General features: G+C 34.6%; 1 protein-coding gene across 1 annotated transcript; it reads right to left on the reverse strand.

Annotated features, from left to right (window-relative positions):
- Positions 1–2,008: 2,008 nt before the first annotated feature.
- Positions 2,009–12,986, reverse strand: chrna9a (cholinergic receptor, nicotinic, alpha 9a). The gene is made up of 6 exons (XM_052127467.1): positions 12,941–12,986; positions 11,992–12,137; positions 8,157–8,311; positions 7,750–7,933; positions 5,853–6,204; positions 2,009–2,868 (listed from the first exon to the last, which is right to left on the reverse strand). Exons 1-6 carry the CDS (start codon positions 12,984–12,986, stop codon positions 2,009–2,011), a joined length of 1,743 nt encoding a protein of 580 aa, XP_051983427.1.
- Positions 12,987–13,950: the final 964 nt, after the last annotated feature.

Consider the following 13,950-nt stretch of genomic DNA (forward strand, 5'->3'; position numbering starts at 1 on the left):
TACTAGAACAAACATGACAACATGTCAAAATGCACAAAGTGCTAGGAATGTATGTATTTGTAAATACATGTGTATATTAATAACCTAAATCTTAAGCACAATAAAACTCTTACTTACTTTGATCAATGAATTAATTACAACCAAGCTAAATGAGCAAGCATTGTTACTGCATTTCTGACATGGGCCAGACCCTTCAGTCACCCCTCAGAGGTTAAATCCCCTGCAACAGGATGGCTTTTTATCCTAAATACTATCCTTTCACTTATTGGACAGTTATTACAAAACTTTTGATTTACATTATTTATAAATTATGAAATATTAGATCAAATGATCTCAAAATGAAGCTTAAGCTTAAAATGCCTTGTCCTGTTGTAACCTAAAACTTAAATGTGTATTTGTATTTATTTTGAATGGAGTAAGTAACTTATTAAGTTTGAATTTTGAATATGTAGCCCAGGGTTACATTTATGAATACTTAAGACCTTAAGTACACAAATCAAAGCATTGATATTAAACAAATGTAGATTTTATTTAAATATGTTGACCTGCAAAATACTGCAGGAAAAAATAACCAATAAAACAGAGACAAATTGCTCTGCGGGTGATGAGTGACCAATTAGGTTAACACTGTAATGAGGCTGCTCTGCTCTTTTTGCTAAAAAGAAAAGTTTATTCTTCATTAAACTACCAAGACAATTTCATAATTGGACCTGCAAGAAAAAGAAATTAGATTACAAGAAATGAAAAAGGCTGAAAACCCTGAAATATAGTATATTGGTAAAACATATTTGAGTGATTTACTCTTGTGTTAATCAGTGTAGTAGAAAAAACCTACACTTTAAAATCATTGGTGTTGTCCTTCCAAAAAATGTGGTTTACTATTACCCAGTCCCTGTTCGTCTTACCGGGGAGAGAAGGGTGGTGTTGCGTGAGGTGATCATCTGACAGGGAGACTGTTCATTGACCGCTATTTGCCCTTCAAAACTATGTAACGTGTAAGGCCAGTGGACTTTTTATGATTAGTGTCCTACGCAGACTGCATAATCTGCCTATAGGGAGTGGTGGTATAGAGAGGTGGTAGTTAAAATTGGCATTGTTGTTTTTTGTTTATTCCTTTGCCTTTTTTGATTAAGAGATCCTTTTAAATATGATTGAAAGTTTTTTTTTATTTGTGTAGCACCATTAGTAAAGAAAACTCTATGCAGAAAAAAATCGTGTAGAAGAAGCACATCAAATAAAATAAATATGTTATGTGAAAAAATAAGTTACTTTAAATAAGTCAATGAAACACGCATGGAAGAATGAGTGCTAAACTCATTTATGTAAAAATACTATATCCAGTGTAAAAGGAAGTTAAGTATGCTTTAAAACGAGAGGGAGTGTGTTTCAGTTCAGTGGTATGTACAAAAAAAAGATGCTTTTCTTTTTGTGTTGAACTTTTGAAATATTTTGCAAACCTGTAAATTTTCAGGCTGTACAGTAGATTTCTTTTATAAAATAATAATATGTTTGCACTGGTCAAGGCCAGAAAAATAATTTGTTTTTTTTTAGCAATCTTTCCTTGAGTTTATATGTGTGTTTGTGTGCTTTCAAGACAGGTCTAATTATGCATTATTAAAGCGTGCGTGTGTATGGAAGTGTGTACATGTGCAATGGTAACTATGCATTATTAATATGTGTGCTCATGCCAGGCAAAGATTGTGTTACTCCTCATACACGTGTGGAAACACGTCAACACGTGAAATGTTAATGGCATTTCTTTACTTGTTACAGCCAGAGAATCTAAAAGAGTGAAAAGAACAAAGTAGGCAGTAAAGAAAGTGAGAAATGCAAACAACTAACTCTCATGCAGTAACTGTAATTCAAATATTAAATTGAATGTACAACATGTGCCAATTTGCCTACAAATACAGGATTACTTATTGTTTGAAAAACAAAATCTGCAACTATCTGGTCTTTGACACATTATATAAACACTTGTGATTGTGTCTTTAAGGGGCAAAGGGCTCTAGGTTGCCTCAGCCAAGACAAGGATACTCATGAGAAAAACCATGATGAAAAACACCCACATGAAGAACCTGTCCATCACCTTGGCAACTTTCTTCCACTCAGCCCCTTTGGCCTGGTGTGCCCTCTGCTCTCTGAAACAGTTAGCGATGAAATCAATGTTTTGCACCACTTTCTGATGTTGCCCGCAGATACATACACGTTCTGAGCCAGCTGTTGTCTTATTGTAGCTGTCCGCTCCATAGGTTTGGCTGTAGCCCTTATCATTGTGATAGGCAACTCCATTGAGACAGCCATTGCCGTCATCGTAGGTGTATCCACTGAGTTTTTCCGGAATGGAGAGTTCGCTTTCTTTCAGTTTTTCCTGACTTGTCAGTGGTCGCTTATCACTTACATCTCGACCAATGTAGTGTGCATAAATTGGGGGACGGGAACTCTGTCGCACAGGAGAATTTGATGATGACTGTGTCCTCTTTTGATGATCTTGTCTATGTTCACCGTTGTGGTGGTGACCATTTCCATGAAGATTATTCACATGGCGATGGTCTCTGTGATTGTTATACCCATTAAACTGACTGTGGTTTGGACAGTCAACATAAAACCCTTTGTCAAAATACCCATCTCTCTCTAGGCTAGCCAGTGGGTCTTCAGAGAACAATGAGCCTTGATCACTCTCAGGTGTTGTGCAGTTCTCCCCTACCTCATACACAAAGAAGATTTTGGACATGTAGTCTATTATCAGGACTTTGGCCCAGTGGGGCACAGGTTTTGCCTCTGCTCCACAGAAGTGTATATTCATGATAAAGATAGTCAAAGATGTTGAGGCTGTTATCATAGTCATTGTTGCAATGTAGTATTTACCTATGAGACAGTGAAAAAATCAAACAGGGAGTGATGACAAAAATGTAACCATTCTGCTTCATTGTAAACCAGGGTTTTGCACCATTCATGATATAATTGAGAAAGATTTTTATATTCCAATTAAATTCCTAAATTGTAATTGAGATTAATTTGAATATAATTCATGTATAAAAAAGGATGCAGAATTGTAATTTAAAGTTTTTAATAATACTTTCATTTTTGAGTATGAATTATCCATAAACATGTTTTCATATACAAAAAAAAAGGAGTAATTCCAGAAACATTATAATTAATAGTCAATGTTAGATATGCCACCAACAGAAATGTATAATTTAGGAATATTTCATTTGTATAAATTATTTTCATATTTAATAGTTTTATTGGACCATGGCAAAAGAACACCCCAAAGTCTTTGAAATTGAGCCAAAAAAACATGATGATTTTCTTGTTGTGTATGACTAATGAAAGTCCTCTGTCGTTGAATTTTTCTGAATTGCAAATTCAGTTAATTCCTTTTCTGCCATTCAAATTCAAATTTCATCCTTTTTGAATTTCATCAAATTAAAAAAATCCTGTTAGGCGTGGCCAGTTCAATTCAAATTCCAACTCATGAATTGGAAGAGTGCACATTCTTAAATTATGAATTCACCCCAACCCTGTTGTGATGAGACTGACCACTTAAAATAATAAAATAAATTGGATACATCGCAACATTCAGTGTGCCATCTGTAGGGGTGGAAGCACCTGACAGTAAAAAGAGCCTCTCACCTTATGGCTGTAGGAATGAAAGTCCCGCCCCAGTTAAAAGAGCCAATGGCCTACTTGCACTGAGCTTCATGCCGTACTTACACTTTGAAATAATCCGGTTCACTAGTTTTTGGATACATACTGTATGTTTACAATGTGTCATTGCCTAGTTCCCACATGAGATGTATGTATTAAACTTGTCAGAAATGCTCTTAAGAATATTAATAAGCTTTGACTGAAGTGTCAAAAATTTAAGTACAGGAGCATCTTATGCAGAAGACTGTTTTATTTGACAATAACATCTTGCTTACTGTAGATTCCTCCTTTCATTTCCTAAGATGGTGGAGCTAAAAAGCAAGGATAGGAAGCAAGGATAGGAAACGAGGATTCACAATTTAAGAAATGAGAAGCACCCCCAAGTGTTGGGAAGTAAGGACTACAGTGATGTTTAAATGGCCACCCTAAACCACTGAATCTGCCAATAGTGAGCCTGCAAGGGTAATACATCACAGGAGCATGATGCCATTCCTTCATGATCTAATACCACAAAATAAAAACATAATTGTTTTTTTTTTTTTTATAATAGATGAATCTGCTGATTAATTATTTAATTAATTAAATGAGAAAGCCATATTTGATTTCCTGTGTTTTGTTCTCCTCCAGACAATGGGCAAATTGAATCCTACAATGTTTTTTAAATGTATGTAAAAAATAAATAAATCGCATATTACTTTTTAGATTATCATAACAAAAAACAACTGTTTAATGCAGAAGGACAATTTAAATAACTAATGTAAATGATAGTAAACCAAAGTCATTGTTGTAATCAATTACAGTTAATGTTCTTATATGATTTATTGGGTTACAAATAAGATTTGTTACAATTAAAAACCTTTATCAAAATCAATATCTTAGTCAAAAAGATTGCAATCCCTTTCTCTATACATGGTGCACCATTTTATAAATAAAAACATTTCAAGTAACAACAACTCGATTGCTGTTATGACTTGCTGTTAAATTGTTTTAGCAAAATGGAAATGGAAACTTGCATGACTTTGAGATTATAATATTTAAAGATAAGAATAAATCAGTAAAACATAAGGAGATATTTCACCCAAAACTTTTTATTCTCTCATAATTTACTCACTCTCATGCCATCCCAAATATATATGACTCATTCTTCTGCTGAACACAAACAAGAAGAATATTTCAGCTCTGTAGGTCCTTTCAATGAAAGTGAATGGTGGCCAGACCTCTCAAGCTCTAAAAATCACATAAAGGTAGCATAAAAGTAATCTATATGACTCCAGTGGTTATATCTATGTCTTTAGAAGAAATGTGATAGGTGTGGGTGAGAAACAGATCAGTATTTAAGTCTGTTTTTACTATTAATCTCCACTTTCACTTTTACATTCTTTCACATTCTGAAATTGAAAGAGTTCAAGTGGAGATTAATAGAAACAAAGGATTTAAATATTGATCTGTTTCTCACTTAAAGCTATTGCATAGCTTCAGAAAACAAAACATATTAAACCCCCGGAGTCTGATTGATAACTTTTACGCTGCCTTTATGGGATTTTTGGGTCTTCAAATGTCTGGCCACCATTCTCTTGCATTGAAAGGACCTACAGAGCTGATTTATTTTCTACAAATCTTCGTTTGTGTTCAGCAGAAAAATGAAAATCATACTCATCTGAGATGGCATGAGGGTGAGTAAATGATGAGAATTTTCATTTTGGGGTGAACTATTCCTTTAATGTTACTGTACATCCACAATAATGAGTTTTAATTTATTCATTAAATGAAAAGATGTGATACAATAAAAAAAATTATTCTGATGGATTTCACTTGATCACTCAACTTCGAATCACATTTGTCATAAAGTCCAACACATCCTATCTTTGTTGGAGAGTGCTTTGTCTCCACATAACTTTGTCATCATGCTAGTCCTAACTAGGATCTCCAGTGCTCTTAAATACTTTAGGAGCTGAGACCAAGTCTTAACTCTTACAGTATGAACCTGTGAATGACACTAAATCTTAAATCGAGGAATAAGAGCAAAATTACATTATTCTTAGAATTTGACACAATTAAGACAAACATTTTACTGTAAGTGGCATTATACATCTGACTGTAGATTTATATGTAATAGGAACATATACATTGGCAAAATGTTTTGGAGATTTAGGTTTTTCCAGATTCGAGTTGACACTTAAAGGGAATATTTGTAAACTCACCAATTAGTGGAACACTTTCTGAAGGTGGCATGCTCTCGGCCACCATCAGTTGAAACACAGTGAGGGCCAGCAGCACCGTAACCCCCAGTGAGACCTTTTCCCCTGAGTCAGCAGGTAGATAGAACCCCAGCGGAGCCAGGAAAGAGATGAGGAAACACGGCAGAAGCAGATTGTAAATGTAGAATGAAGATCGGCGCTTGAGCAGGACTGTGTATGTGATGTCAGGGTACGGGTCAGAGCAGCAGCCATACATTATGACGTTCTTAACAGCTGGCATGCCGTGACACTCCCATTCCACATTCTCCACAAAGTCTGAGAGGTCACCACTCTCCATGCCCATAATGATGTCCACCTGGAGTTACCGTGGAGATGATGGGATTTTTAGTACAACAGAACATTTGGGGAAGGGAATTACATGAAGGTTATATAACAGTGTATAATTTAAAAAATGTTACATGTCAGGGGCGTATGAATGATCTGGGGGGTCATTCTATTAATTTTTGAGAATACGGATTTCTATTTTAAGAATATGTTCTATGTTTTAAAAATATGTTATATTATTTGAAAGAAATGATAGAACTGTATTAATTAGAGCTAAAATTTTGAAAACATTTATTTTCATATTAAACTAAATTATTATCATATAATTTAATGACTGCTGCCAAACATTACAAACTATGGTCCAGTAGCCAGAACTAAGTATCAAAGCATAAAAATATATTCCTTAATGTCCATGTCAAATATTATCTTACCTGAACGATTCCAGAAGCTTGTCTCACTTGGTCACTGATTTTTATTATTATTATTTTTTCTAAAATAGATATGCAACAAATATTGGCAAATAAAAAATATGGAAAAGTCAAAGAACAATATCATTGTTTAGATGTTTACTATGACATAAGATTTTTGTTGTCACACACATGGCCCTAATGAAAGAAATCCGAATGTCTGTCCCCCCTGATTTTTGACTGGTGGTTGTACATGAGACTTGGTCATTCGGTGTTTCAGTAAAACAAGACTAACAATAAAGAGGTCCGAAACTAAAAACTTGCTAAAAGTTACCAAAATGTCAATTGTTTTCATCTGTTTACCAACATTAACTTACAATAGTCAAAGATTACTCTTTTTGCTCACGTCTTGTCTTGGGTAGATTGCAAATAATAGCTCAGTGACTGTCGCTAATGTTGGGCTTATTAATATTAATCACGTTGTCTGCATTCACCCAAGCCAATTTGCTGAATCAAAACAGGTATTGTAACATGTGAGCGCTACCCAATGGGATTACTGCTTTTGCTTTAGTTCTGCCCACTGCTGAAGCAACCAGCTGGCAGAGGCTTCTGCTGGGTTTAAAGGATTTGTTGGATTTGTAAAACGGCTGTAATTAATTATTTCTAAAAGTGAGGAGGACATGTCCCCTCTCAGTTATAATGGTTGAAATGCCTTTGATTCATGTTGCAGTATCTTTTATCCAAAGTGACAGAATCATGTGGAATCCACACTGAAAATCTGGGATTCAATATCTAAAAATATATTTTACAGCAGGAAATAAAATAGTTTTACGCTTTTGAAAAGATAAAAAAGATTAAAATGAAACAGTATAACTTAAAATGAATAAGAAATATTTCATATTTAGCACTATTTCTAGGTTATTAATCAAATAAACATATTTGTAAAACTGACTCTGTTAACTCCTTTGTACGGAAGGTAAGTTTTCCTTGCTTCCATTGAAATACTGAAATTAAATTATTTTTTTTACCCAACGTTTAACTCAAGTTGTTGTGATGAAATGTAATGGGGGAAACTGTTAAATTAGAAAAATGCTGAACAGAACCAATTGTATGTGCATAAATACATGAGTAGGCCTACTTGCTATGTGTACATCAATTAAGGCATATACCTGGTTGCCATTATAGGTCCAGGAACCAAAGGTAAGGTTGCACTGCTGACTGTCAAAGGGAAAATAAGCCACGTCCACTTTACAGGAGCTCTTGGTGATGGCAGGGGAGTCCCAAGTGATCTCACCATTATACCTCAACACCACATTAGTGTCTGGAGGTCCCGAGGAGTCCTCCTCATCCGCACTGAGAGAATAAAAGAGACCAATAATTAGAGGTCTATTTAGTGTGTCTAGATTTGAGTTTTAATCTATTGATTATATCAGCTAGTCCTGAATGTGTAGATTCTCACAGTAATATGTAATGTTTGAATACACAGATTTGTATGCATTCTTGTTTTATGCAATGTACTGTGTATTTACTCTCAGTGACAGCTGCTGCTGATTAATGTACTGAATGAATGTTTTACTTGTTATAGAGAACGATGTCTGGTCTCCAAACAAGGTCACCGGGTATTCGAATGACCTCAAGTCCATCGTACTCGTCTTTATCCCAGCGCAGGTACGCATCATGCCAGATCTGACGCACCCACAGGTATGTGGTCAACACCTGGTTCCTCTCATCCTATCAGAGTCAAGCATACAGCAACAGAAACTTTCACTTACAGACCAGCTATTGCAAAACTATGAGAAATTGCAACAGCAAATCTTTGAGAATATCTATGATTATTTGGGGGAATTTGCACTTTACACAAGTACTATTGAAACGGAATACATGTACTCTTACTCTTAATTACATTTTCAAGGCATTTACACTTACATATTCATTAAGATCCTTACAGTACAAAGGATATTTTTGCAGATCATTACTACTTGCTGAGCTAACCAATTTGAGCAACATTATCTTGCAGTTCTGCGCTTTTGAATGTGCAGCAAGGGCTGCCCTGAAGCACTCTGGTTAGCTGAAGCATGTCGTTCTGTGTTCAGGATGCACATAAGCGGTTTTGTGCTGCTCTGTACTGAGCCTTTCTAATTTCTCCCTTTTCTTACTTCGATAGTTTTGTGCAATAAGAAGTTATAGTTATTTAGCCTATTTATTTGCTGAATATCCATTAGTCACCATGTTGAAATGCTGCACTTAGCATCCATATAGCCCTCTAAAAGGGGGCTATAGGGGGGCATCTGATCGGGGTCAAGTGAACATAACGGAGCCCAATTATATTATCCTAAACACCGAACAACCAAACGACTTGTTGATTATGAAAATTGTTAGTTTTGCACATCCCTAGACACAACTATCATCCTTCTGAAAAGATCATCATCAATCACCAAACCACAATCATAAATCTATATATTTTAATTATAGCCATTGCTGAAGATGGACGAACTTGATTTAAGTGAGAACATAGTCAACAATCAGTCTATAAACAACAAATGTCAAAAATAAATTCATCTGCTGTGGAATTTAAAGTTAAACTATTTCAAGTGAAAGGTTTCAGGAACATAATCAGGACATTGAGAATGTGGTTATGGTTGTTTTTGGTAAAAAAGGTTGTGACTTCCGTGAGAAAATCTTGATTTCATCTCTTGATTTCATCAGTCCATTTCAGCTCAGAAAAAAGTTTACTTTTTCTTTTAAATCATCAAGTTCAATTAATTGTGGATACTGTGTTTTACTGAAGAATTTTTTTGGCTGGACACCTTAACCGAAGTACATTTTCTCTGTAACTTTTACACCCCTGTTTTAGTGTTCAGCCACATGGGGTCTTGCTCTGCAAGGTAAAACTCTGCTGTTGTACATGGAACAATTACTTTCTCACAATAAAGAATGAAAGGGAAGAAAGTCTGAACCCTTAGGTTGCACTTAGTGCCTTCTACATATCACATCTCATTGGTTAAAAGTACTCCTCAGGTTCAGTAAATTAATATTTGATTGAGTTTGATCAGGGCGGAAATTCAGTGCCTCTTGAATAAGAAATTCTATGCCTCTCTGAGGAACATACGCAAGACTGATAGTGCCTTATATAATGATCAGCCATTCACACAATAATATTTGTTGCAGCAATTATTGCTGAAACTGGGCAGAGGATTTCCAGTTCCCAGCATGCTTTGCATGGGACTAGATTCTCAATAGATTTGGGAGAGAATTTTATAATTAAATGTTATTTTAATGTATTTATACGCAAAGTGAAACAAGGCGAATTTTTAATCTTAAGTGTTCTGTTAAGTTCCCCAACATGTCTACTTATGCAATCTTTGTTTATAGTACCAATAAGAAAAAATTATAATGCAGCCAAGGACAAATGATGAGAAACAGAATTGATTAGTTCACCTGTCACGTGACAAAAGAAAAAGAAGACTCAGACAAGTAGACTTGAGAGGTGGACCAGTAATTTCTGTTTCCTATGTGAGCAATGCATAGCGTATATGGCTGTCAAGTGACAAAAGAACAAATGACTCGGACCAAAAGAGTTGAAAGGTGAACTAATAATTTCTGTTTCCTGTACAGCGCCTCAGTTTTCACGTAACAAATGAACAGTCACATAAAAGATTTCAAAATGAACTAATCGTTCATGAACAACCTATCACTACACAGTACTACAGAAAACTACCACGAACTAATGTGTTTGTTGCTAGCTAGCATTAAGTTGTGAGATTCAATTAGTTATTTGGACACATTAAATTTGTTAGGATAACTCAATTTAATTTATTAACAAGAGTTAATTCTCTACAATTGAATTAAGTAAATCCATTTTTTTTTTAATTCAGAAACAGCAGTAAATGAATAAAACGAGACACTGAAAGGAGTTTTTTTGGACTACAAAAATCAAAATGGTCAATGACCCTCTTTGTTTCTAATCTAATCACATTTTAGAATTTAGCTTGAATATGGAAAAAAGAATACAGTCAAGACTTTTGAGTAAAGCTACCCAAAATAACAGTAAAATCCAGAATCTAGTCCAGTGGTGACCCAAATATACAAAATGCAAATAACAAAATGCAACTCTGCATATAATTGTTTGTAATTTGGAAATTAAAATAATAGGCTTATAAGCTTTTAAAAAGAGAAGGAAAAACCCTTCCCATATAATTTGTCACTGACGTAAACGGCCACACAACTAATCAAACTTCTATAAACTTTATGCATTTTCATACTTATGATTAACAATTTTGGAACTGTAATGGTTCACCACTTCACGTCCAATGTAAAATATAGGTGGTCAAAGAGTACTTCCAGAGATTATCTTGTGTGCTTCAATGGAAGGAATTTGACCTGAAGCACCATGATCTAGTCTACTGTATGTCTGCATATAGTTTGTAAGTATATATGCCACCAAATCCCCTAAAATGTCTAATAAAAGAATTAAAGACAAATCATACTTTAGGTTTAAGTTTCACCTGATTAATAACATGTTCTAATTTCAGTGTCAGCAGCACTATTCCACCAGCATAAACAAAAAATATATAAATAAATGAAATACAAGATGATAGGAGCTAAATGAAGAAATTAGTTCATTTTAATCCTTATTTCTATTACCAAAATACAGCACAAAATAATGAGAAAGTCTCATTGTCCTACACTTTTGTAGGTTATTGGCATACATTATAACACTTACTACACAGTTTTAAATTAGGTCAAAACATGATCTCCAAACACACAAATGGAACACTTATACATTACTCGCGCAGCTCGCACTATACACACACACACACAAATAATGTTTACAGTGTTACAGGAGACATGGAGATAATGAGATGGGGATCCTCACAATTGGTAAATGCTGACACCTAGAGTTACCCACTATAACAGCAATTGCATTGAAGGCAATAGTTGTCGATCAAACTTGTAATTTTGTTGCTTTTCAAGGGAGTATGAGCATTTTTAATAGATAGGCACCATTAGAACATTAGCTGTCAATACATTTACTTGTTGTTCACTCTAGTTATTTAAGAACTGAGCCTGAATATGATGTCAATTTGAATATGATCTGTGCATCTGCATATCCATAGGTTAAAAGTTTGGGGCCATGTAAGCTGTGCTGTTTTGACATGTAGTCGCCAAAGTATGTCTAAATAAAATGCACGCCATGCCACATCAAGGTCAGATGGACAGTGTGGTTTACTGGTGCAGTATCTGCTTCGATCTTATAACCAGTGGAAATTATTTCAGACCCACTGTCTCTGCAGTAGGTCTGCTATGTGTTGCTATAACATCACAATAATTATACACATTTGAATGGTAAAACCTGAGTAAAAATTGGTCTGAGATTAAATGCGATACACTTGTGTGTGTCTTGTGCTCACCATATCTTTGATCTGTGAGAGTGTGATCTGCAGTGTAACGTTCAAGGCTTTGTCCGTGTCATCCACAGGCCTTAAAGCATTAGAATAGTTCTCCATAAGGTCATTCAACAGTTTTTGAGCATAACGACCCTGAGCAGAGAAAACAACTAGAGAAGGAGAAAGAAAGCTTGATTATTCTATTAATTTGTTTGTTTTTGGGTGATGACAGACATAGCTGATGTAAAATATATCTAAGAAATACAGAGTAAAGAATATGGGTCAAATGCACTGTATAAACCATTATAAAATAACTAAAGTAACAATGGTATTTCGATAGACACAAAAAAGAGGTATACACTTTTTTTTATTTTTTTGTAATTTTTTTTTTAATGTTTTTGCAAATACATTTGTAATTTTTTGTAATGTATTTTTTTTTCATGTAAATATCATAGCACATGAATAGGGTAATCAGTTAGTACTATGCTATAACATAGAGTGGCCCCAATCAAGTATTTGAACACTTATGAATGTATGTATATTAATATAGGAATAGGATAGGACTGTGTGTGTGTGTGTGTGTGTGTGTGTTATATATATATATATATATAAAAACATCACATGCATGTCTATAGTTAATGTGATGAATTGCACCTGTAGTTACTCTGCTAGATCACCTGTGTAGTAATCTTGAGGGGAACGTTACAAAATCCACTAAAAATGACATTGGAACCATTTGATTAAAATTAATTGCAAAAATTACTAAGTGAAGTTAATAAGAAATGAATTAGTATAGGTTAAGCATAATTTGTTTGTTAATGTCAGTTGGTACATTTTGTTATCAGATGCAATGACATTCATACGTACCAGCTCTCTACCAAGTGGATACAGTGTACTTATTACTTTCCAGGCAGTGTCTAAGAGCACTATAATATATAAGTACCCATAAGCATGAAGAAAAGTATGGACTTACCATGTAGTAACATGCTAATGTGAATCACAAGAAATACGATCTTCATTTTTCAGAGGAATAGCAAAAAATAAAAAATCTGCCAGATATTTTTTGATGCTTTTCCTCAGTTTCTATACATAGTTACATGTAATTTGTTGTACAGGAGGAAATAAAATAAAATAAAAAAAGACAGAAGTCCCGTAGAATTCTGAGCGTTGTAAGTGATGTGCTAACTACCTATTGCCATGAACAACACTGAAGGCCTGAATGTCATTCTTACTGTTTCTCTAGAACAAGAGCCGAGGTATCACATAGCACACACACACACACACACACACACACACACACACACACACACACACACACACACACACACACACACAGATATTAATTTATCCAAGAAGAAAGCTTGAATATTATTAATTTTTGCCGAAACATTTTCTGTGTGTCTTCTCCATACTTTAAATGGATTGACTATTGTTATTACGTGTGAATGTGTGTTTGTGTGTTCTGACAGTCAAAGTGAGAGCTGATCTGACAAGAGTGTACAACAGACAGGTCATGTGGTTTGAATGTTACACACAATGAATTTTAAAGGAAGAGCCTGTCTCCCCTCTCTCTTGCTCTTAAACACGCACACACTGAATTTTAAGACAGCAATAGTAACAGGAAACATGTTACAAGGTATTGAACATATTCACATTCTAAACTCTTCATTGGGCATATAAAGGGAAATGTAGGAAAATTGGTTTTTTATTCATTTTTTCTTCACATTTGTGACACATGTCTACTTTGCTTCTCATTAGAGATGAGTACAAGTAACAGTGGCTCCTCGATTAGTTTACTAGTGGTTATATACTGTACCTTTTATCAGTGGCTTAGAAATTAAAAATGTGTTAAACTGATATGAAGGGGCAGTTCATATCAGTTTAATAAAATCACAGTTATCACATATCAGTGGGATCCTAAATTCTCAGAACAGTTGTAAAAATATTTTTTCTTTTTCTTAACAAATTATCTGCATACAAATT

The sequence above is a fragment of the Xyrauchen texanus genome, chromosome 5 (genome assembly GCF_025860055.1).
Source record: "Xyrauchen texanus isolate HMW12.3.18 chromosome 5, RBS_HiC_50CHRs, whole genome shotgun sequence".
NCBI lineage: Eukaryota > Metazoa > Chordata > Actinopteri > Cypriniformes > Catostomidae > Xyrauchen > Xyrauchen texanus.